The sequence below is a fragment of the Manis pentadactyla genome, chromosome 11 (genome assembly GCF_030020395.1).
Source record: "Manis pentadactyla isolate mManPen7 chromosome 11, mManPen7.hap1, whole genome shotgun sequence".
NCBI lineage: Eukaryota > Metazoa > Chordata > Mammalia > Pholidota > Manidae > Manis > Manis pentadactyla.
This window is the reverse complement of record NC_080029.1, coordinates 21,695,023-21,718,528: the sequence shown is the minus strand read 5'-3', so window position 1 is coordinate 21,718,528 and position 23,506 is coordinate 21,695,023. Positions and strand designations below refer to the sequence as shown.

The 23,506-nt window shown below is 36.1% G+C and overlaps 1 protein-coding gene across 1 annotated transcript in view; it reads left to right on the top strand.

Moving 5' to 3' along the window:
- The window catches only part of LOC118910888 (thyrotropin receptor), a 113,538-nt gene that overhangs the window by 61,651 nt on the left and 28,381 nt on the right, over positions 1-23,506 (top strand). Inside the window, exons 2-3 of the mRNA XM_036882456.2 lie at positions 14,260-14,331; positions 19,599-19,673. Of these exons, the coding sequence (XP_036738351.2) occupies positions 14,260-14,331; positions 19,599-19,673 (147 nt within the window). The remainder of the gene's footprint in view (positions 1-14,259; positions 14,332-19,598; positions 19,674-23,506) is intronic.

The window sequence follows — 23,506 nt, the reverse complement described above, 5'->3', positions numbered from 1 at the left end:
ACATGACTTGTTACCAATTAGAAAGTACAGATTACAACAAGAGAACTTTTATAAAATATCTCTAATCCCACTCCCTGAGAACTTCTACTGACATTTTACTGTACATCTATTTAGAAGTTTTCTTGTGCAATGTATGTAAAATAGTTTTATAATGCATGTACATTTTTGTAACAAGTTCTTTTTTACATAATATTACATTTTACATCTCATGTTCTTTTCATGCAACTGCAAGATAATTTGAAATGGCAGAATAATATTTCATTTAGTGGTTGTATCATAGTTTATTTAAACAATCCCTTGTCTTTGGACATTGTAATTACCTGTCTGCCTATCTATCTATCCATCTATCTATCTATCTATCTATCTTCTATCTACCCGTCTATTTATATATCTATATTTAGCTATCCTGAATGAGTTTGTTCTTTAGGTTTGTTTTCCCTGTGTTTAGAGTGAGGGAACAGGAAACAATTTTACAGGTGGTCCAAAAAATGGGGAAAGAGTTGCAAATTGCTGCCAAATAAATAAAAAAGGTAATAGAGAGCTTCTTCAATCCACAAAAGCACTTTCCCAGGATAGCTTCAGCACTGGCTTCAGAGGGCCAAGGTTCAAATACTTGCCAATTCATTTGCTGTGTGACCTTGGGAGAGTCAATTAGCCTTACTGAACTTCAGTTTCCCTACTTGTAAAATTAATACTATTTCTATCATTGGGGTGTTGTGAGGCTTCCATAAAATATTTGTAAAATATTCCAAAAAATAAGTATAAAGCACTTAGCCCAGCAGCAGGCATCTAATAAGCTTCCAGTATGTGTTCCTATATTATTTACCTATATATATATACAAAGAACAGGAATAGCAGACTCTGTGGTGCTCTGTGCACATCAATTTACATCTATTTTATTATGTATATGTATTGTGCTCCAATTTCTGCATGCTTTTCTTTCTAGTAGATCATGCCTGCAATTAGGGGACTGCCTGGAGCTGATCTGAAGTGTTTACAATGGATTGACAGAACTGTGAGAGCCCACACACTCTTTCTCTGGCTTGGGACCAATGCTAAAGCATAATATACACTCCAAAGCTCCTTTGTGGGACCCTGCTGAAGCTGGGACTTAGCCTGAAATCACACCCTTGCTTGTCTTCCCAGTCTTTACTGTCCTACTTTCCTCTGTCCTTCTAGTTTCTCCTGGGAACACTTCCTTAATAAATCACTTGCACACAAATCCTTGCCTCTGGGCCTGCTTCTGGGCCACCTGGACTAAGATGGGGAAATCCAGTGGTTCTTTTCAAATAAGGAAAATCTAATCTAAGGTGTGTTGGTGTCTTGACAATGTTAATAGCACTTTCTCTTGTGCACAGACAAGTTCAAGTCTGCTTACTCGGATACCGGATACAGTAATAATAGCAATAAAGGCTGTTCCCTAAGGTTGAAGTAACACAGAAACATTGTAAATCATTCTGTGGGGGCAAAATTAGTTTTTGGCCATTTTGAGGTAACTCATTTTGTCCTCCAGGTAGATTTCAGGAAATGGCTGTTAGCAAACATTACCCTTACAGGGCCTCCCGATATGGAGGACTGAGTGTTTGTAGCCTTATAAAAAGTAACTGATTTTTAAACTGTTGCAAGAAAGCATCTTAATATTATTTTTAAATAAAATTGTTTGAAGCAGGGGCAGTATTATTAGCTTGTTCTTCCTCTTCCTTGCAAGGAAGGCTCTTTATCAGCCACTTTCTTGCATGATTTGTGGTATAAAATCAGGAAAATGAGTAGAGAGCCTGTACAAAGAAGGCCAAAATAACCAGAAAGCTAGGTCAGTTTATATAACCCAACACTGTAAGAAAGAGAAAGGGAGGAAGAAACTGGAGGAGTCTGGACGCTTATCAGGGAGTGGCTTTGAAAGAAGGGAGAAGCAGAGGAAGGAACTTTTTTAAAGATGTGTTGTGACAGTTATGAATGACTTCCCTTTAATGTTCTTTACATCCCACAAGACAGGAATTCCATTTATTGACTTAAAAGTATTTCTTTGAAAATGACACTGTAATGAGCACAGGTCACAAGGGGCCCTGAATTATTTTTGAACTACTTTCAACATGTACTTTTCACTATTCCCTAATTCAGAACCAAATTCAATTTGAAAATGAGAGATTTCTGTTCTTTCTAAAGCTCTCTTATTTATCCCTATAATAAAGAGGGCAGATAGTCTGAGCTAAGAAATTAAACGCTTGTTAATTATTATAATTATTATGATCACAATCATTACATTTTCTATTTAATTTCAATTTCAATTAAATTATTTTACCTGATTCTCATTACATCCCTTTGTTCAATGAGAAGATATTATTGTCCACACATGAAAGTTGAGGCTCAGATTGTTCATGATTGACCTAAAGTCACAGAGATAGTTATTAGCAGATTGAGACTGACCAGACGACTCAAAACAGCAGGTAGAGTCTCTTCTCAATTACACTGAAGGAACACAGGTAGTAAAAGAAACACTGACAATGGTACATGAAGAAAACTCATCCCTAAAATGCCTTTTCATAGTTATTAGACCCTATTATTGCCCAGGTTTTCAAGATAATTTTGCAACCATGATGGAAATAATAGAGGGAAAGAGAACAGTGGACCTGAAAGTTAGCTTCTGTCATTCTGTAGGTGTTTATCATCTCAATCCCATTAATTTTACCTTGGCTTGGGAGATTTATTGTGTTAAGATGTGGCTACTCTCTTCTTTGTAGGATATGATAGACATAAAATTCCTACCACAATGTCTGACATACAATGGGTGTTTTGGTTACTTAACACAGCATAAAACTTACATGTTCGTTTTCAACCACCATTTTATTTTATCTAATGATATTATACAACAAGAATTGGGGTAAGATATAGCTGAATCATTCTCATGGCATCATCAGAGTTCACTCAGTGGCTGGAGGATAACAAACAGGCATGACTGGGGAGTCCAAGATGGCTTCATTCACATGTCTGTTGCCTCGGTAGGAAAGGCTGAATGCTGGTGAGGATGGCTGATGATTTTGACTGGAGCTCCTACATGTGACCCAAGAATCTCAGGGTAGTCAGACTTTCATGACAGTTCAGGGCCCCAGAGGTAACCATTCCAAGAAACTCAGGCAAAAGCTACAATACTGCTTCAAATCTAACCTCTAAATCTGAGAACATCACTTCTACCACATTCTTTCATCCAGCAACCAAGGCCAGCCCAGATTCAAAGGGAGGGAAATTTGTGGCCATCTTTTTACTGTCACAGTGGATCTCAGTAAATCTTTTTTTTTCCTTTCAGTAGCAGTTTCCACATTATCTTATCTCTTTATGCAACAGGAATGAAAAAAAGAAGAGGAGGAAATATGATGAATAACAAAGAGAAAAATCAGTTAATAGCAATAAACCCATAATGATAGAGGTGAAGGAATTAACAGGCAATGACATTAAAACATCTGTTAAAGGTCTTCTAAGCAATGTAAAGAAAATAAAGGAAAACATGACCATAATTAAGAAGAGAAATGGAAGATATAAAGAAGATAGATCCAAATGGAACTTTTATGGTTAAAAATATACAATATGAGAAAAACTGAATGGGCTTAAAAGCATTAAACACTACAGAAAAGAAATAGAACTTGAAGACTTAGCAATAAAAATTATTCAAAATTGAGTAGAGAGAAAGATATTTAAAATGAAGAGTACATCAGTGACCTATATGATAATAATGAGTCATTTAACATACATGTAATTCGAGTTCCAAAACAAAATGAGAGGGAAAGGGAGCAAAAAAATATATATTTGAAGGTGTAATGGCCAAAAGGTTTGTTAATGACTAAATTTGATAAAGACTAAATCTACAAAGCCAAGAAGCTCTAATGAACCCCAAGAAGAATAAACACAAAGCAAACAATGCCAGAGTACCTCATAATCAAATTGTTTAAAAATGGTGATAAAGAGAATATCTTTAAAAAACTAGAGGAAAAAGACACATTACATACAAAGGAACAAAGGTAAGAATGAGGACAGATTTCTTGACAGAAACTATACAAGTTGGAATGCAACAGAATGTCATCTTTAAAGTACTAAAAGAAAAAAAACAACAACTGTCAACCCAGAATTTTATGCCCAGTGAAAATTTCTTTCCATATTGAAAGCAAAATACTTTTTCAGCTAAATAAAAGTTAAACAAATTCATTGCTAGCAGATCTGCACTAAAAGCAAAAATAGCAACACATTAAAGGAAGTTCTCTTTAGACAGAAAGAAAACAATACCCAGTGGAAATTTGGATCTACATAAATTAATGAAGAGCACCAGACATAGTGGGTAGGAAGACTGTGGCTTGAAATCAATGTATAACAGTTGAAATGCAAGCACATAAAAGAGATTTAACTCATACAAAAATGTTAACAGATGAATGCAAATTAGGTTGAGAAGGATTTGGTTTTTGGTCATTTTTCAACATAAAATTATTTTTCTTTTCCCCAACCATAATGGCAATGACAACAAAAACATGCACATATGTAGATACACACATACATACACAAACACACACACACACCTTCCAAAAATGTTTGACCCTGGTATTCAAAATTTTTGAATAGATGATAAATATATGTAAACTATCTCATGAACATCTAGCTCATTGTCCTGGTTTGAAAGTTCTCTAAGCTAATAGAATATTTTCTTCCTGGATAAAATTCACTGATAATACTTTGGAATTTTAATGATTGGTAGCAAACTTATGAACTTCCAATTGGCATGTGAGAACCAAGAAAAATGTTCCCTTCTTCCAAAGCTACTTCAGAACACTGGGCAGATGACAAGTATTCACCAAGCGGCTTTTATCTACGAGTACAAACTCAATGACAGCTATGTTTAGGGGTATTATTTGAGATAAGACATCATGCCTTATAATTCCTGACATTCATTATTTTGCAATATATACTAATTCACTTTCATATCTACCTCTCCTTCCTTGCATAATAACTAAGTGAAAAGGGTAGATATTATCACTCTTTTTTCAGCTGAGGTTCAAAAAGCCCAGACTCCCATTTCATCACCTGCTTCCTTCACTGACACTTTTAATCCTTCAGATTCTGTTGCAAACTGTAGCCTTTGGGCCTCAACTTAAATCAGTGCCTTGGAGAGGTCTTTTCATACACTTGCAAAGGTCACTACTCTTCCTTTACAGCATTAACACAGTGATAATATAATCATTTATATGCTTTTTTAAAAATGTCTGGCTCCTCCACTGGTCTCAGCTCATGAAGACAGGACCTTTGTCTGACTTGCTTACCCTTACATTTCCCACACCATGTCTGATGCCTAGAACATGGTAAGCACTCAACATACATGTAGTACTAAATATGTTTTGATTCCTGAAGTACCTCTGGGTCACAATTTCACAGCAAAGGAAGGAGTCTGTCTATGGTTATGTAGTTTCAGAATACTATATCTGTATGTACTTCATAATGGAAGTTTACAGAAAACCTGACTGCTATTGCTTTATTATATGAACTTAAGTCACTCAACCTTTCTTCAGGTCATTCATCCATAAAATAACAAGAGTTGGACAAATATATAAGTTTTAAACAGTGTTTCTCAAAGCTTAAAATGTTCCATGAGCATTGAGGAAGAGTATGAAAGGGCACCGTTTGTATTTTGTTCTCTTTTTTACAGATCAAGTGAGAACACTGAAATAATTAAACAGCAATTCCAGGATAAGTGTATAATAAAATATTCCCAATATTATTGAGGCTGTACTATGATGCTCCCTAGGAAATTAGAAACAAATAGGGTAAATTTTTAAAGTAACACATAATGGATCATAATAGAGAAATATAAAATCTCTTAAAGGAATGAGAATAATCCCCTGCAAACTGGTAGAAAAAAAAAACATCCATCAGGCAGAGGATTGATCAGACATAAAGTAGAGAAAAAGTGGAGTCACTGTGGAAAACTGTGGAAATTCCCATCTAGTCAATGGCCAGGACAAAGGAAACTTAAATCAGTGAATTTCAAGTGTTCATACCCCATTCCTTATAAGAAATGGCAGGGTCATTCCTTATAAGAAATGGTGATGTTAGTCTCTCAGATTGAGAACATTAAAAAATGAATCCATCTCCTTGTTTTGATTGATATCATGCACTTCAATCTTCTGATCTGTCTTGTTTCCCTACCGCAGTTTGCCCACAAGAAAAAATGGACACACCATCATGGCTGTTCTGGTCCATGTGCAGCTGCACTTATCATCAATAAATCGGCAAACTGATTTGCATGTTTTTGTTTCTTTAGCACAAACTTCTCTAATGATCAGCATGTTCCAACCATTGTTCTAAGTGCTTCTAATAATAATTTATTAAGTTTTCATAGCAACCCTATGAGATAAGTATTTACACTGTGCAGTGCTAAAGAATCTGATTTCTTTTGCCTGTGACTGAATCCCTGTTCTCCTATTTAACAACTGTGTGGCAATTAGCAAGTTATTTAACTTTTCTATATCTCAGATCATTATCTGCAAAATGAGGATAATATTATTACCTATTCATAGGGCTGTTATGAAGATGTAATAATAAGTGCAATGTACTTTTACAGTGCTCGGACAATGAGTGTGATGTAGGTGGCATTATTAATTTCAATCTCTTTCAGAAAGAGATTGATTTTACTATAAGGAATTCACTCATGTGACAATGGAGCTGAGAAGCCTGAGATCTGCAGCAGGAAAGCTGGGAGCACAGGAGAGCTGATGGTATAGATCTAGTTCCAGTACAAAGGCGTGAGAATCAAGAGACCTACTGTGAAAGTTCCTGTTTAAGTCCAAGACCAAAGGCAAGAGAAGATCAATATTCCAGCTTGAAGATAGCCAGGCAGAGAGAAAGAATTCTTTCTTTCTTATACCGCCTTTTGTTCTACTCAGGCCTTCAATGAATTGGATGAGGTCATTGAAGAGGGCAATCTACTTTCTCAGTCTACTGATTCAAATGTCAATCTCATCCAGAAACACCCTCACAGACATATCCAAAATAATGTTTAACAAAATATCTGGGTGCTGCATGGTAAAATCAACACATAAAATGAACCTTGTATACACTTGGTTATACAAATATGCTTTTTTACTTGACTGTGTATTTCTCCAAATCCTCTGGCAATTAAAAATACCAATCAAGAATGTTATGCTTACACATCTACCAGTATGGCTAAAATTAGAAAGATTGATAATACCAGGTGTTGGTGGGGATGTAGAGTTAACTGGAACACCCCATTCATCACTTTTAAAAGTGAACATGGTACAATCACTTGGGAAACTGGCAGTTTCTGTTAGTGTGAAGTGTATAAAGCTATGATCCATAAATACCATTCGAGGAATATACTCAAGAGCAATGATTGTATATGCCCAAACAAAGATCTGTATGAGGGTGTTCATAGAAGCTTTAATCATAACGGCCCCAAATTGGAAAAATATCAAATAGGGAATGAATAAACAAACTGCATGCATTAATAATTAGCATTAAAATTACTGATACATGCATCAACATGGACGAATCTCAAAACATTATGTTAAACAACAGAGGCCAGACAGAAAAGGGTAGCAAATATATGACTACACTTATGTAAAGTTAATAAGGAAGCAATGTATGGTGATAGAAGTTAGAATACTGGTTATCTTTTGTGAAGTGGAGGGTTACTAATTGGAAAGGGGAACAAGGGAACTTTTTGGGATGATGGAGATACTCTATATTTTGATCCAGGTCCTGATCACATGCATATATGTATATGGATATGTAAACTATAAGTATACTTATATATACTTATATACACTGAAAACTTGTGTATCAGAGTGGACATAAATTATACTTCAAACTTGTGAAAAAAAAGTTTCCACACAAAATATATCCCAAATAATGAAATAAAACTGAATTAAATTTTTAAAAAAATCGGAACACCTAAACCACGCATTACAAATTGAAAGCTCTCTCCCAGAGGAACTAAACTGGACAATTTCCATAAGCCAAACCTGTCAAGCTTTTGCTTGGGTTTCTAAGCCACAGATGACAAAAATTAAAGCCCAAATGGAACTGTTCCAAAATGATGACTCACAGGTGCCTTTGGAATCTGGGTGGTGAGTTGAGTTTCACACCTTGTATTGTAGGCATCACCTGGTATTTTTGTACTATTTCTGAATAATCCAGCAGCCACATTGATTAAAATGTCACTCTACCATCAAAACCAGAAAACTCAACATAGTACAGATTAAAATATTTTTCATACTTAAAAAATAGTCTATATGCAAAGCATCCCAAATGTTTGCACGATCCTGGGTCTACATCCCTGATTTTAATTCCTGTGATTGCTACCCCTTCCCACAACCCACTGCAGAGTACGAAAAATAACTGCACAATTATAAAACATGTTCACCAATGAGAATTTCTTCTCAGCAAAGTAAAATCAACAGGCAAATGATAAATGCTATATTAATATTGTCCAGTTTATAATTTACAACTTTACAATATATAAGTATCTGGATTATTTGTACCAATTTACTGTTTTTCTACTACTAGTACTTTCTATGGTTACAATGACTAGTTCAGGGCTATACACTTGGCACATCTCAATGAAATATTGGTTGACTGATTGACACAGGTATTTAATAGGAGGCCCTTGAAGTACAGATGGTGATATTGAACAAACAAACTTGACACAACATCACAAAATATTCTCAGCCTGATTGCCAAGAGACTAAAACGTGACACACAAATGGGAAGTTTGGTGTTTCTGGACCACACAAGCTTAGCCATGGCAGAGAAAATCAGCCAGGCTTCTCAACTCAAAATTCAGTCATGCTCATCTACTTATACTTCACATTTTTTTATCAAGTGGGGGCTATCATGGGAAACATGCAGCACTGATTAATTAAAACCCATACCCACATTTACACAAATACACACAAACTGTATATTTATGATTCTAGAAACTTTGTAAGAAACAAGATGTTGAAACATTGATTGTATTTACATGTCGATAATACCTCAGTGAATTGAGCCTACTATCATGCAAGATTACTATGAAAATTTAATAGCACAAACTGTTCTTTTGGAACATAAAGAACTGTCTGTGTTCTTTACTAGCATTAACCAGATTTCCCTCCCTCATTGCTTTTGCAAGAAGGAAAACAGTACTTAAAACTGGATCCCATTCTGCAAAACCTTCAAGTCAATCAGTGGCACTTCACATGCATTTCTATTTCTGCATTATATCTTCCAAATGCAGACATTTGAGAAATATAAATCTTGCCTTGGCAAAGCCCAAAGGAAACATCTGACTCTAAGTCATATCCTCAGTGATCATTCATGATTAAATAAGTCATAGAAAAATAAATTAAATTGCATCATCAGCTTAAATACTTATTCTCTCATAATTTCCATATCCTAAACCCAGCTTGTTTAACTATTAAATGTACTTACTCCAATTAGGATATAAAAACTATAGCTCTACACTTTTTTCCCAATGAGTTACATGTGATGCCTTATTTATTAATAGTAAATACTGGTCCAATTTGTATGAGGTAAGTTTTCTGAGTTTTTTCATTATATTTTTAGGGAGAAAAACCAAATATTTGAGGATAATAACTGTTTTCTTATTTTGAACCATCAAAGGCAAATAAAAAAGAGAGTTTCTTCAGTACTAAGTCATTTTCATATGAAATAAATACTATTTTGATGCTAATTATTTGAACAATAGTGTGACACTTTGAAGCTTTTCTGATGTTTTTATCAAAAAGAAATTAACTTAGATATGTATTTTTGCTTTTCCACAAATATTCACAATTATTCTGAAAGTAAAATAAAATATTTTGGCCAAATAATTACAGTCATTTGCCTTTTTCCACTCTCCTATCCACTTTTAGAGCAGTAATCACACTGTCACAAAATTTTTTTAAAAAAGTTCTGTTTTTGAAAATGTAGACAATGGAGAGAACAACCAGCTGCTTACCCCTGGATGCCACAACAAGAGGAACAGGTTGATGTAAACACTTATCGGTTAGCTTTAGCCACAGAATTACTGCCTAACAAAATCACCATGAAACCTCCATAAGGGTAAGGCTCAGGGATCTGGGGCCAGCTAAGGGTCAGCAAGGCATCCACATATTATAATAATTTATTCTCCAAAACCCTTATCTCATAGTAAAACTACTGGGGTAAATGAAGCCAAGGCTCTATAAATAAACATGGTATCTTCATCATTTAATTCACTAGTTACCACATCCTAGCCAATGATTTTTGCTCTTTCTTTGAAGAGAAATAGATGCTTTGGAAGAAAATTCTTCCTCCGTGTTTTCATAATGTTCATCAGGTTGATAACATTTTAAAACCTAAGGAAGAAAGTGGAGGAACCCTAAACTCGTATGTGGTGAATTGCAGAGTGGCAACCAAGACAAATTTTACCAAATGTAAAGAATACTTTTTAACTTATTAATGAGTTCATTTTTCCAGATTATGTACACATTACTCAGAATATATCTGGTAAAATGTACAAGCTGCCAAACTGAATTTGGCAATTTATATAATCAGTTGTCATCTGATAATTTATTCATTTAACATTATTAAAATCATTCTGTCTCACGCTGCATTATAATCATCATCATGATATTAACCAAATTCACTCAATAAATAGATAATTCATTTTCATCTTAGGCTTGGATTACTGGCAGTCCTCCCTCACTTTTGCTTAGGTTATGCTTCTTGTATCATTAGTAAGACAGCTGTTCTGAGCTACCTAGCCCTTATTGGTCTATTTGTATTGGTAGGCTTTTTTTTGGTAAGAAATCTGGCTGTGAAGAATATCTTATTTGTGGAATTAAACAAAGTATTCAAGTGCTTTTGTTTTTTAAAAGATGTTCTGCGGCGTAGGAGAGGAAAAAAACTTCTTCCTTTTACCCTTCTAGGTCCACAGCTAGGGCTCCATAACCAAAGACAGATTAGCAAGAAAAAAAGCACACAAACTTACTTAAGTTTTACCTGACCTGGGAGCCTTTCTGAGGAAATGCAGACTTGAAGAAGTGATTAAAACTGAGTGTTCTTATGCCAGGTTTGACGGAGTGGAAAGTGGCAGGGATATGTGATAGGACAAAGGGGTACAAGTGAAGGGTAGTGAACTAGAAGAAACTCAGCAAGGTCCGTCCCTTCGGATTCCCCTTCGCATGCCTCTTACCCTTACCTCTGAGTACAGGGAGGGCACCCCTCACATGAGGGCCTTATGACTTGCTTCAAGGGAGAAGCGGGGTCAGAGTGTCCTCTCTGCACCTGCTGTTTCTTAAATTCCTCCAACTTAAAATATTCAATGTGCCGAGGTGCCATATTTTGGGTAGTATGTCCTGAACCCCATCATTCCCCCATCTGAAACTTTCCCCAAGCAGGCTGACAGTCCAGAAACTTAGTTGGTAGGTTGTCCCATATCCCGGGGAACCAGTCTCTCAGTCCCAGGCTTAGGTCAGTCCTATGCAGGTGAGTTTCATTTCAGGAGGAGGTGATATGGGTGGGCGAGGGCACCCACCTGTGGCAGGCCTCTGTATGGTCTTAGCAATCAGACATTTAATGAGGACATTTCTATGGAAATAAAAGGAAAACAAAGGTTAATAATTAGAGAACAAACTACAAATTCAGCTTTTGAGTCAAGAGGGCAGTCAGTCAAGAAGATTTCTGGACATTGGGCTCAGAGCATTCATAGGTGATAGAGTAAGGGCAAGCAGTAACAACTGATAAAATTTGGGGTACGCAGTTTGAATATCTCTGGTGGTGGCACTGAGTGTTCCAGTGAACTTGCTGAGTGGCCCACACAGCAGTAGGCACAAATGGCGCCCATACCTGATCTGGTATGGTGATTTCCTAAAATTAGTACCAGCATCAAGCCTCAGCTTACAGGGCTTTGGGAAATGGGTAGTTTTAGTTTTTAGTGATGCCAAATCAGGAAGATGGAAAAAGAATTGGAAACATTAATAACTGACAAAATGCACAAAATGGCATTCTCCAGTTTAAAGAGATGAAAATAGCTCAAAGTTAATGAACATCCATTAAGATGGGCTATAGTTTTTTACTGAAACAAAATTTTTCACTACAATTATCTCTATTTCTACCAAAGATGATCAAAGACTATTTTTATTTGCAAAAATAAGTCTAGTCTCATTACGTTTGGCCTAAGTATTGACATAAGGGCCGCAGGAGGAGCAAGTGATAATATAGGCTCTTTTAAGTCTGTTTTGCAGGGGTCCTCTGGGAAATCTCAAAGTGAGTTCAAAGTCAAGAAGACTTTATTTAGAATTTGATTTGAGGAAGCTTGTCAAAAATGTCAAAAGGTTTGAACACATGACTAAATAAGCTCTTGATCAAATACAGAAGGTTACATGGTTGTGAATATGTGCATGTAAAAACCCTTACCTCTTTTAGTATTACGAAGACTAGATTAAGTTACCTGAAGATCTGATAAAAACAACATGAAACATGACTTGATATTCTTGTATCTTTTTAACCTCATAATCTTGAATCTGGGCCAACAGGCTTTTTATCAATCCAATTAAGGGAATGTAAGTGGGAGCCCTGTGAGGGAGGGCAGGTTAATTAACAGGACCTGAATTTCTGAAATCATATCTTAAGGCAACATTGGGCCTCATGCTGAACCACCAAGGATTGGAAAGGGATGACCATCTGCCCTTTTGTCATTCACATCACTTCCCCCCACTCCTAAGCTAATAGGTCCTTTCATAAACTAACTTGGCCCTGCTGTTGCTCTGATTAGGTAAGTCACAGATACATTTAACAGACAGACATGAAGGATGGGGTAAATGGAACTACTATAAATAGGCTTTTGGAACCTGGAAGTTAAGATGTCAGAGGAGAAGTGTTCACAGTTCTCTGATTCGGTCTCAGTCATTCAGTGAGCTTGTGCCTCTGGCCTGTGAACTTCATGAGGGTTTCTAGGTGTTTTCTCTCCTCTTCATCAATCACAGTCCAGGTTTTTTGGCCCTGGCACTGTTTCCCCCTGTGGTTTCTGCTGATGAGTCTCTGATGTGGGAAGCAGAGACTCCCTGTACCCATCTGCCTGTCTCCAACCTTGGGGACAGTGGTTTGCCCTATGTATTCCCCTATCTTGCCCATCCAAGAAGAGTTACTGATTTTTCAGTCTGTTCAGCATTTCATTGGTTGTTAGGAGGGAGGGGAAGTTCCAGAACCAGAAGTTCCAAATATATTTCAATCACTGCAAAAATTAATAGTTCAAAGAATGCACAGATCAAATAAATTGTTGAGAAATGCCCCTGCAATCTAGAAGGGAAAAATTCACAATTTTAGTCTAATATCTTTAAATAAGGAGCAAGTGGATGATGTGTGATCTCCAACATTTAAATAACAAAAACAGACTCCTAGATATGGTAGTCGTGGTGAGGTGTTGTCTTTTTGCAAAGTGATTTAGGACAATGGGTACATACAGACTTTTCCGTGCAGGTCCTATTCAAGCTACAGTTCCAATAAAGAAAGGGAGTAAAAAATCGAGCACCTAGGTAGAGAGACATACTGGAATGCATGAAGATATCTCATTATCTACAAGGGAAAACTGTCTCAGTCATCTGAAAAGTATCCAAAAAAGCAAACTGGAAGGAAAGCCACAGCCTTCAGGCTGCACATGCAGCAAAGGTGTCACAATCCTGAGAGGAATTAGCTCCTTATCAGTCAGTTATTTCCAAACTGCGTCAAGTAGATGATAAGATCAAGGTTGAAGAGATTTTGCTTGGTCACAGATTGAAATCATACTACTATTTTTAATCTTTAAGATATATCAAATGCATTTAATCCTCTTAACATATTCTTAATACATATTTGGATGGCGTTCTAAGACATTTCCATTGACAAGTGCCTATGAATTCAGTAGCCCTAAAAAAACTTAGGAATATATTATGCTGCCCTCCAGTTAACAAGTTGAATTGGTGTTAGACAAGGCATACTAGTTTCCTGCGACTTCAAAGATGAAATTTAACATTCCTTTTTGCATTTGAATCTCACTCTCAATTCTTATTTTGTTAGAGAATAAATTGTATGTTTTTCATCAAGTATTATTTTTATTGTTTGTTGTTGTTTGTTGTTATTTTTTTCCAATGACATACTCATCATAAGGATTGACATGATTCTAATAATGTATTCTTTATAATTAAGGTGAGTTAATAGAAGAGCTCAGTGATTAAAACTGTAATTGTATAACCGTTATTTTCATAGGAAGTTTATAGAGACTCATCTGAAAACCATTCCCAGTCGTGCATTTTCAAATCTGCCCAATATTTCCAGGATGTAAGTAATTCTTTTGAATATAAAGAGAAGTTTGCAACTGTGACATGTTATTTTCTAAATGTACTCTATCAAGAAAAATACTTATTATATATTGTACTTGTGTAAGCCGTGACATCTACATTTCCAAGACACGTGAAAAGCTTGTATACAAGATGTTTATTTGTTTTGCTACATCTCTGTTCCCTAATTCTAAATGGTTTTTTTAAACCTAAAGCAAATTTAAATTCATTTGGTCTTGAGAATTTAATAATTTTTGAATTTATTTTAATATATCTTGTAAGGCGGCAAAACCTTAGCCGGGAGTCTCATCCATATATAAATTTACATAACTATCTCTAGTCTATGTATACTAGTTACCAATTCTAGATTCATTTTTCACCAGTAGTACAAATGTACATTTTGTCATCAGTGTAGCCAATGATTTCAGACTTCTGTCACTTAATTAAAAATAATTCTAAACTGTAGAAAACTGAACTGCTATATACTCAAGGACTCCAAGAGTATATCTGCATGTACATATGAAGAGTAGTTCATATGAAATGAACTAGGTTTTTATTTCATTTAATTGATTCTGACAAGCAACAAAGATAATTCAGGCTCACAAAATGACATAATAACCAGAAGCAGCCTGCGTGATTCTGGCTAAATTTATTTCATTTCATGACCATTAATTGAGTGTCTATTATGTGATTCAGGGATATTTGACATATTCACTTGTCACAACTAGAGAGGAGGGTGCTATTAGCATTTAATGGGTAAAGGCAAACGCTGTAAAGGCGTCGCTATTCCCCTACAACCAAGAATTATCTAGTCCACAATGGCAATCATGGGCTATTGCACTTATCGTGGTATTGAAATGCCATTCTAGCTCAACAACTCTGCAGTCTTGATTTTCCTGACCAGCCCTTCCTGTTTCATGCTCTTGCTTCCTTTGTTGTCTTGGTATCACTCTCCTACCCTCTCCTTAACATCTTACCCTGGCTACTCTGCCTCAGTTTCCTTTCCTGGCTTCCTATTTCATCGCCATTTCACTTTATTTTCACTTCATTTCATTCCTTAATTACTGGTTCTTTCTTTGTTTATTTTGTCCTGATTCCTTTAAATCCTCCTCTTCTTGAATTGACCCTCCCATTCCTTCGGTGTCACTGTTACATAATACAACTAATTCCTGAATGAACATCTCTAACCCTGACTCGTTCCTACAATTCAGGCCTGCATTAGAAACTTCTTTCCGAATACCATCACCTTGATGTCCCACAGGCACTTCAGAGGATCCAAAATATTCATCACTTCCCGTAAACTGTCCCTTCTCTACTCCTCCTTTTAACAGCATCACCATTTAGTGGCCTGTAAAGTGAACACCTCAAAGTTCCTCTTAGTTCTTCCTTTCCTTCCATTCCTTATATAGTTGCCTATTTGGTGTCTCCACTTGGATGTCCTAACAGCTTGACTATTAATTACTTCATTCATTCATTCAACAGATACATATTGAGGCTGACTTTGTGCCTGGCACTTTGCTAGATGCTTCACATACAACTGTTAACAGTACTCATAGATCCTCCATTTTCCTTCCTAGAGGAGGGATAAAATGCCATGATGAGGCAGGTATAGAGTGCTATGGGCCTCATGTGAAAGGTAACACCTAGATGGAGGGTGAGGGGTGGTCAGGGAAGACTTCCTGGAGGAAAATGGCTCCTGACTTGCAGTCTGCATTATCTGTCCAAAAAAAAGTGGAAAGATAGTTCTAAGCAAAGGGGAAAAGCTGGGCTATCCATGAAGTTAAAATAAGTTTGCTGAGGCTGGAGCTTAGGCTGGGAGGGTGTGACAGGGAAAAATAAAACTGGGGGATAAGCACATGCAGGGCCTTGTGAACCATGAGAAGAAATCTGAAATCTTCCCAAAGGATCAAACCCCTGAATGGCTATAAGCCAAGGAGTGACACACCAGATGTTTTAGAAACACTCCATTGGCTGTGCCATGGAAAGGGGGCTGAAGTGGGGAGAAAGACTGAAGACAGAAAGCTAGGAGGTACGCTGATGCAGTGTCCCAGGGAAGAGCATGGTGAATCCGGTGGTGAGGGTTGAGTGGGATAAAGAGAAAGTGCCAGGTTTGAAAATAAGTAAGGGAGAACTGACAGATTTGAAAATTGACTGATTTGGGGGTAAAGGAAAATGGAGAAGAATTTCATCCAAGTTTCTGACAAGGATACCTGTCTGGTTGATGAGTGTATTTGCTGAGAGAGAAGTTTTCTGTGGACTTGCTATGGAAGGGCAGGGGACAAGTTAGGAGTTCAATTTGGGGCACACAGCATTTCAGGTGCCTTTGAGGCATCGTGCAGATATGTCCAATACACATCAGGACATGGACATAATTTTTTACTAATTAATTCAATAATATTTACTGAGCCCCTACTATGTGCCAATCACAGCTCTAAGAGGTAGATATGTACGCAGGGAACAAACAGAGATCAATACTCCCGTGGAGTTTACATTTGTGTGGAAGGAAACAGACAATGAGGTGGAAACATAATAAGCATGTACTAATGTAAAAGAGAATAATGGATATGGTAAAAAGCAAAACAGTGGAATAAGGAGGACTAGGAATGCTGAGTATGTGGGAGTGCACAGGGGAGAGCTATGAGTAGAGATGGAGACTTGAGAGCCCTAATCAGGTAGTTGTAACTGGGACCAAGGAAAGGCATCCGTACAGAGGGAGAGGCTAAGGAGAAAAACAATCTTAAGAGCATGAGGTCCCTGAGGAGGCAGGAGGGGATGGGATCCAAACAGAGGGACTGACCTTCTACAGGAAGATGGCCATCTTTTACATTATAACAAGAAAGCAGTAGTAAGAGAGGGCAGGTACAGGTAAATTATAAGGCGTATTAATAGCGAATCCAAGCAATTCTCACTTCGAGGTTTCGATCTTTTCTCCAAATTATTAAAATATTACCTACTAATATCAAAGATGGAGCTGGCAGAGTTAGAAATTTGAGAGTTTGAAATAAAAGTGATGGTCAATCAAAGAGAGAGGCTTGACTGAGATCTATAAGACATCCAGGCAGGTTCGAAGGCCCCAGTGAGACTGCTGGGTTCTCCAGTCGGGGTTAAGTGTTCCTTGAACCACATCAGCACACTTGTCACTATGTGAATCCCTGTAACTGTCTGTATCTCCCACTCCTGTGAGTTCCTTGAAGCTAGCAACCAGGTCTGTTTTGTCAATGCCCATTTGCTGACATACAGTAAATATTTCATAGATGTTTGTTAAATGAAAGCACATGCAGATCCATGAATAATAGTTAAAAAACTGGTATGTCTAGGGGGTAAGGGAGAGATCACCAGGGTGGCCCTAGATAGGTTTGCCTGGGACAGTACAAATTCCTATGTATTATTCAGGCATAATTATTAATAGAATCCTGTTTTAACTAAAAAATATCTTAGTTTGGATGATAAATGATATGGCCACCTGGAGATCACAGAAGTTTTACAGGCTAAGAAGAAATTTGAGGAAGAGGTTTGGTCTGATTTTTCCTGGTTATAAAAATGAGATAAACAAGTCACTAGTCACTCCTTTCATCCCACTAAATAAATGATTCCAACATGTTGTCTTCATAACCAAGCTGTAAGCACCTTCTCAGGAGGCACCATTCAGCTGGAGGAAGTGGAAATTCAGTTTTGATGACATGGGCAGAATGACTATCCTACTGAAACCTTGAGAAAACTTCACACTTCTAAACTAAGAAATTCAGGAAATATTTTGGAGCAATGGATATGATGCAAAGTTGGGAAAATAAGTTTTCAGCCTTCAAACTTAATGTTGTTCTTCAAATGGCTCAGCTTCATCCATTATAAGTCCCCACAAACTACACAATAAGTTAATTCTTTTTGATGTCTGCCATTGTTTCCTTTAAGTTGCAGATAGACTATTTGGATCAAAATAATTTATGTAATGTTATCTATCAGTGGCAGTGGCTTGGAAGACCTAATAATTGTATTAGAAAATAGATCATTGAAAACAGAAAGTATACGACCATTAGGACATTCATAGTAACCATGGTAAAAACGTAAATGGAACAGTCAGAGCTCCTCTTACAAATATTGTATTAATGAAAATATTCTACTGGCAGATTCAATACAAACTGTAGGCTAATGGTTCTCAACCCTGCCTTCCCATTACAATCACCTGAGAAGCTTTTTAAAATAAGCATTTGCCCATGCCTCATAAATTGTGATATAATTATCCTGGACCAGGTCTTGGACATCTGTGTATTTTAAAAGCCTTCCAGGTAGTTCAATTGTATGGCAAGGGCTGAGAGTCTCTGCTATTGCTACAGGTGGACACCATCAGTTAATTTCCCCAAATGTCATAGAAATATCTCTCAATAAAAAGCACTCATTGAATTTGGCTGTGTTAGTCACCCTCATCACAAGATGGAATTTGAGGAGACTATTTGAATCATCACTCCTTATGTATTCTTGACCAGTTGTATTTAAAAGTTCTCTTTTCTCCTTTTCAGTACTTAATACTTTTGAGTTATCTTTTTCTTACAAGTTCAAAATGAGTCTCTAATTTTCAGCCTCATCAAAATCAAGAAAAGTCTTGAGAGGATATATAGTCACCACTCTACGGAATGTTCCACTAGAGAATGGTGGATTTCTGTTTATCTTTGAAACTACATTTCTAAATCCATGCTATTTGGTATTCCATTAAAAAGACCTCTTTTTCATTCTTGTGTTTTTTTCTAATGTCATTCATTTTCTGTTATTTTAAGTAACTTACCTATTCATTCATTCAACACATATTTATAGAGAGATTACTACATGCCAAGCACTAAGATAGACACTCAAGATTTAGTGACAACCAAAACAGAAACAATTATCCATTTCAGTGAACATACAGTCTGATCAGACAGCATAAATAAATATCATCCAACCAACTGGAAAGTTGCACTGTGATAATTAGTGAAAAAAATTCATAGTGCTATGAAGATATACTATGGGACATTTGACCTATTTAGGAAATTCAGGAAAAGCGTCTAAAGGAAGTCTCATTTGAATAAAAACTGAAGAATGAATAGGACTTAATGTCTTGGAAAACTTTTAGATATCACAGGATCTGAAACTCTCTTAACTAATTTTTTACATAATTAGGAGAAATCATGAGTGTTGCACATGTTGCATGACAAAGAAGTTGCATAAAAATTAATGGTATGTTTGGAGTTCACAGCTGTACTAACTTTCTACTTTTTCTTATATTTTTGTGACATTCAGCTACTTGTCAATAGATGCAACTCTGCAGCGGCTGGAATCATATTCCTTCTACAATTTGAGTAAAATAACTCACATGTAAGTACAATGAAAAGTGTAGCAAAGACCCCAGCCATAGCCAGTCTATAATAGCTGGTTTATAGACCATGGTAAAAAATTGTTGTTATGACTAAATTCTTAAGTTGTTCTCATTCTTAGTTTGTTAACCCATCCTAATTCTCACTTCCATGGTTAGAGGTTCAAGACAAAATTAGAAGTCCTCTTCGTGAATTGTAATTCCATTCTATTAATGCTGTGTCAGCGGATTTTGTTGGTGTGGATATCGATAAGTCAGTAACTATTTACTGACTACCTACTTGATTCCAAGGTCTGAGTTAACTAACATTTTCCCTCGCGGTGAGGAAAGAGTAATGTAGCTCTATGATATTGGGACAGTTATGGGGTTAGGAAATCTGGCTTTGGAGTTGGTCAGAGTTGGGTTTGAACCCTGGCTTCTCCTCCTACTCATTATCTAATCTTGAACAAGTCATGTAATCTTTCCTAGCCTCAGTTCCCTCTTTTGTAAAACAAAGGTAACAAGAATGCCAGCTTCATAGGGTTATTACAAATACTGAATGATAGGTTTCATGCAAGCATTGAGTCCAGTGCCTAGGAAACTAAAACCAGTCAATGTATGTTATAAATGGTCTGTTTTTATTTCTCTGGACATCACCATCTTTAAAAAGTTTTACATAAATAATCACATTGCATTCTTTTCAGCAGCCATGTATTATGAAATACTAACTGTATTTCTTGATGAAAAAAATAAAATATCTATCACCTATAAATACTTAGTATGTTCTAGATATTATGCTAAACATTTTATATTCTTCCTTTAACCCTCATTTAACATAAAAAAAAACTTTCAAGTAGAGATTATTTTTTCTATTATTTACATAAGAAAAACAAATTCAGAGAGCCTAAATGTTTTTGTAGGTCACAGTTACTAAGGGATAGAGCCACAATATCTGCACAATAAATGTCTGACTAAATACTCTTACGTCTCCAAGCGCACTGAGGATCGGAATGTTGCTTCCAGCTCTGGTAGGCAAGGTTAAATCAGATCAACCACTGCTCTGAGAACAACTGGAGAAGCTGAATGGGAGAAAAATCTATTCAAAGGTATTTAAGTGTTCTAAAGGCAGCAAAGATTTGGGGGGAGAGAAGAAGATCCCCCAAGAAAAAATTGTTTCTTCATCATGTATTCACTGAATTATAAGCAACAGCTGAGAGGCTGGGATGAACAGAAATTCAGGTAGTCTCACAGGGCTAGAAAAACAAAAATTGGTGTTCAGGGCTTTCAAAGGAAGATGGTGCCTAGTAAACACCATAGGCTTCTAACTGGGATCTCTAAAGAGCTTCATTCTAAAGATATTGGATAATGGGAAAAGATCAGCCTTCAGAAAGAATAAAGCCCTTTGAATCAACAGAAAAATAACCAGGCATACAAATAAAACAATATACAGATAAAACTAAAAACAGAAAATGATCCATAGGAGATCCGAATGTTGGAGTTATCAGACACAGACTTTAAAATAAGTATATTAATATACTCAAATTGTTTAATGACAAGATAATTTCAGAATATAACTGGAATCAACTGGAAGCTGGAACTTAAAAATTCAATAAGTGAAATAAAATCTATACACATGCTTTTAAAAACAAATTAGGCACAGTTCAAAGAGAATTGGTAACCTAGGAGATTAAGTCAGAAGAATATATCCAGCTTGAAGCATGGATAGAAAAGAAAATAGGAAATATATGACACAGCAAAAAGCATAGCACACCTATGGGATCTCAAGAAAAAGAAAAGAGAAAGAATGAGAGAAGTAATAGTTGAAGAGAACTTTCCAAAACTCATAAGGGGCATCAAGTCACCCATGTAAAAAGTACTGCAAACCCCAAAAGGATAAATACAAAGAAGAGTACAGCAAGGCATGTCATAGTACAAGTACTAAAAACCAAAGAAAGGGAAAATCATAAAAAGCAGCCAGAGGGCAAAAATACACAATACTTTTAAAGAAGTAAAAACAAAAATGATAGCTGAGTTTTCAATGGAAATCATAGAATCCATAGAACTATCTGCAAAGAGCAGAACAAAAATAACAACAGTGAATATCTGCCAATTCAACAAAGTTTCTTTAAAGTTGAAGGCAAAAGAAAGATGTTTCAAGCAAACCAAAACTGAGAGACTGTATCACCGTTAGGTTCATGTTAAAGGAAAATAAAACAAGGCAAAAGGAAAATAATACAACATGATAGCACTGAAGTGCAGGAGGAAATGAAAAGCAACAGAAGGTAAATATAAATGAACCTTGATTGCACAAACCAAAAAATGTCTTATGGGGTTTAAAATACATGCAGTCCTTGCTCTGCATGACAGTGCGGGATCACAGAACTGTGCATGCTGAAGGCACAATCTTAATACTCAATGATGAAAAAAGTATGACTGTATTTTGATTACCAAACATTTTTTTCAAGACATTAAAATCACTCTTCCTATTGGTTAGAAACGTATAGGGAAAGGAAAATGGTAACACTGGTATTAATTTAGCACACAACATTTAGAACTAAAATGTTTTATTTCCTTGTAAAAAATGTACGAAGAGTAGGTTGAATAGTATACACCTTTTTCTCTGTTTTATAACTTCCAAGAAAGCTCATGTTATGCCTTGGCAAATTTTCAGACTCTTTCTAGGTCTAGATCTCCTTCCAATATTTAATCCTTTGCTCTTTCAATGTCATGAATATTTCTAAGAATTCCTTTAATGTGATTTTTTTTTTTTTGCCAGCATCATTTCTTTTGGGACATGTTCACTTTTTCATTCACAATCACTTTTTTCAATTATGTCAATAATTTGCCTTCACTAAGTTCTTCTTATTGAATATCTAAAGTCTCTCAAATGGTGGCCACATCAACACTCCTGCAATCAGCTACTTCTGTGACTCCATTTGATTCGGATGTCACTTTCACCATTATTACGCTTCTTTGCTGCACTTCCATTTTGTGGTCAGTTCCCTCTTTCATTTATCCATGTGGATAAAATGCCATCTGGGTTTTTCACTGGAAGACATGGAGGCAACACTACTGCACCCTTGATTGTGCATGAGCTGAATAACAGATGCCCAGTGACCAAACACAATGACTTTGCAAGAAGTGCTGTAGTTGGTCGCCTATCATGATGTGCATCTATTATTCACATACTGATGTGTGGACAGAAGAGCTGGCAGCAAAGTCTGTACTTTATGTAAGTACTTACAATTAATATATTGTGGTAACTGAAACTTGAATCATTTTGTTGGGTCAGTTATTATTTAAATTCAACTAAATAATGTTAACTGAACCGCATGCATATTGCAAAGCAAGGACTGCCTGTATACATAGAACTAAAATTTACAATAGCAAATAAACAAAGGATGGAAGAATTATAAATAGTGTTAAAGTGTTCTAAGGTCCTTGCATTGTCTGAGAAATGGTAAAAGTACTAACTTACATTAGATTTTTAAATATAATGAATAAATGTTTTAATCCATAGGCAACAACTAAGTAATTGTAAAGAATGGATAACAAGATAATAGTAGTGAGGAATGGAATAATGAAAATCAATTGATACAAAAAGGTCAAGAAATTACAAGAAATAAAGAGATTCTGGAAAAAATAATAGCTTTAACCCCAACTAATCAGTATTTACATTAACTACATTAAATGTAAGAGGACTAAACACTCCAAATAAAACACAAAGATTGCCAGATAGGTTTAAAAAAATTATCTGCTGCTTACAAAAGACACACTTAAAGTACAATGATATGGAAAGATAATGAAAGAGCAAGGATAAAAATATTAACATGCAAACAATAACCAGAAAAAATTG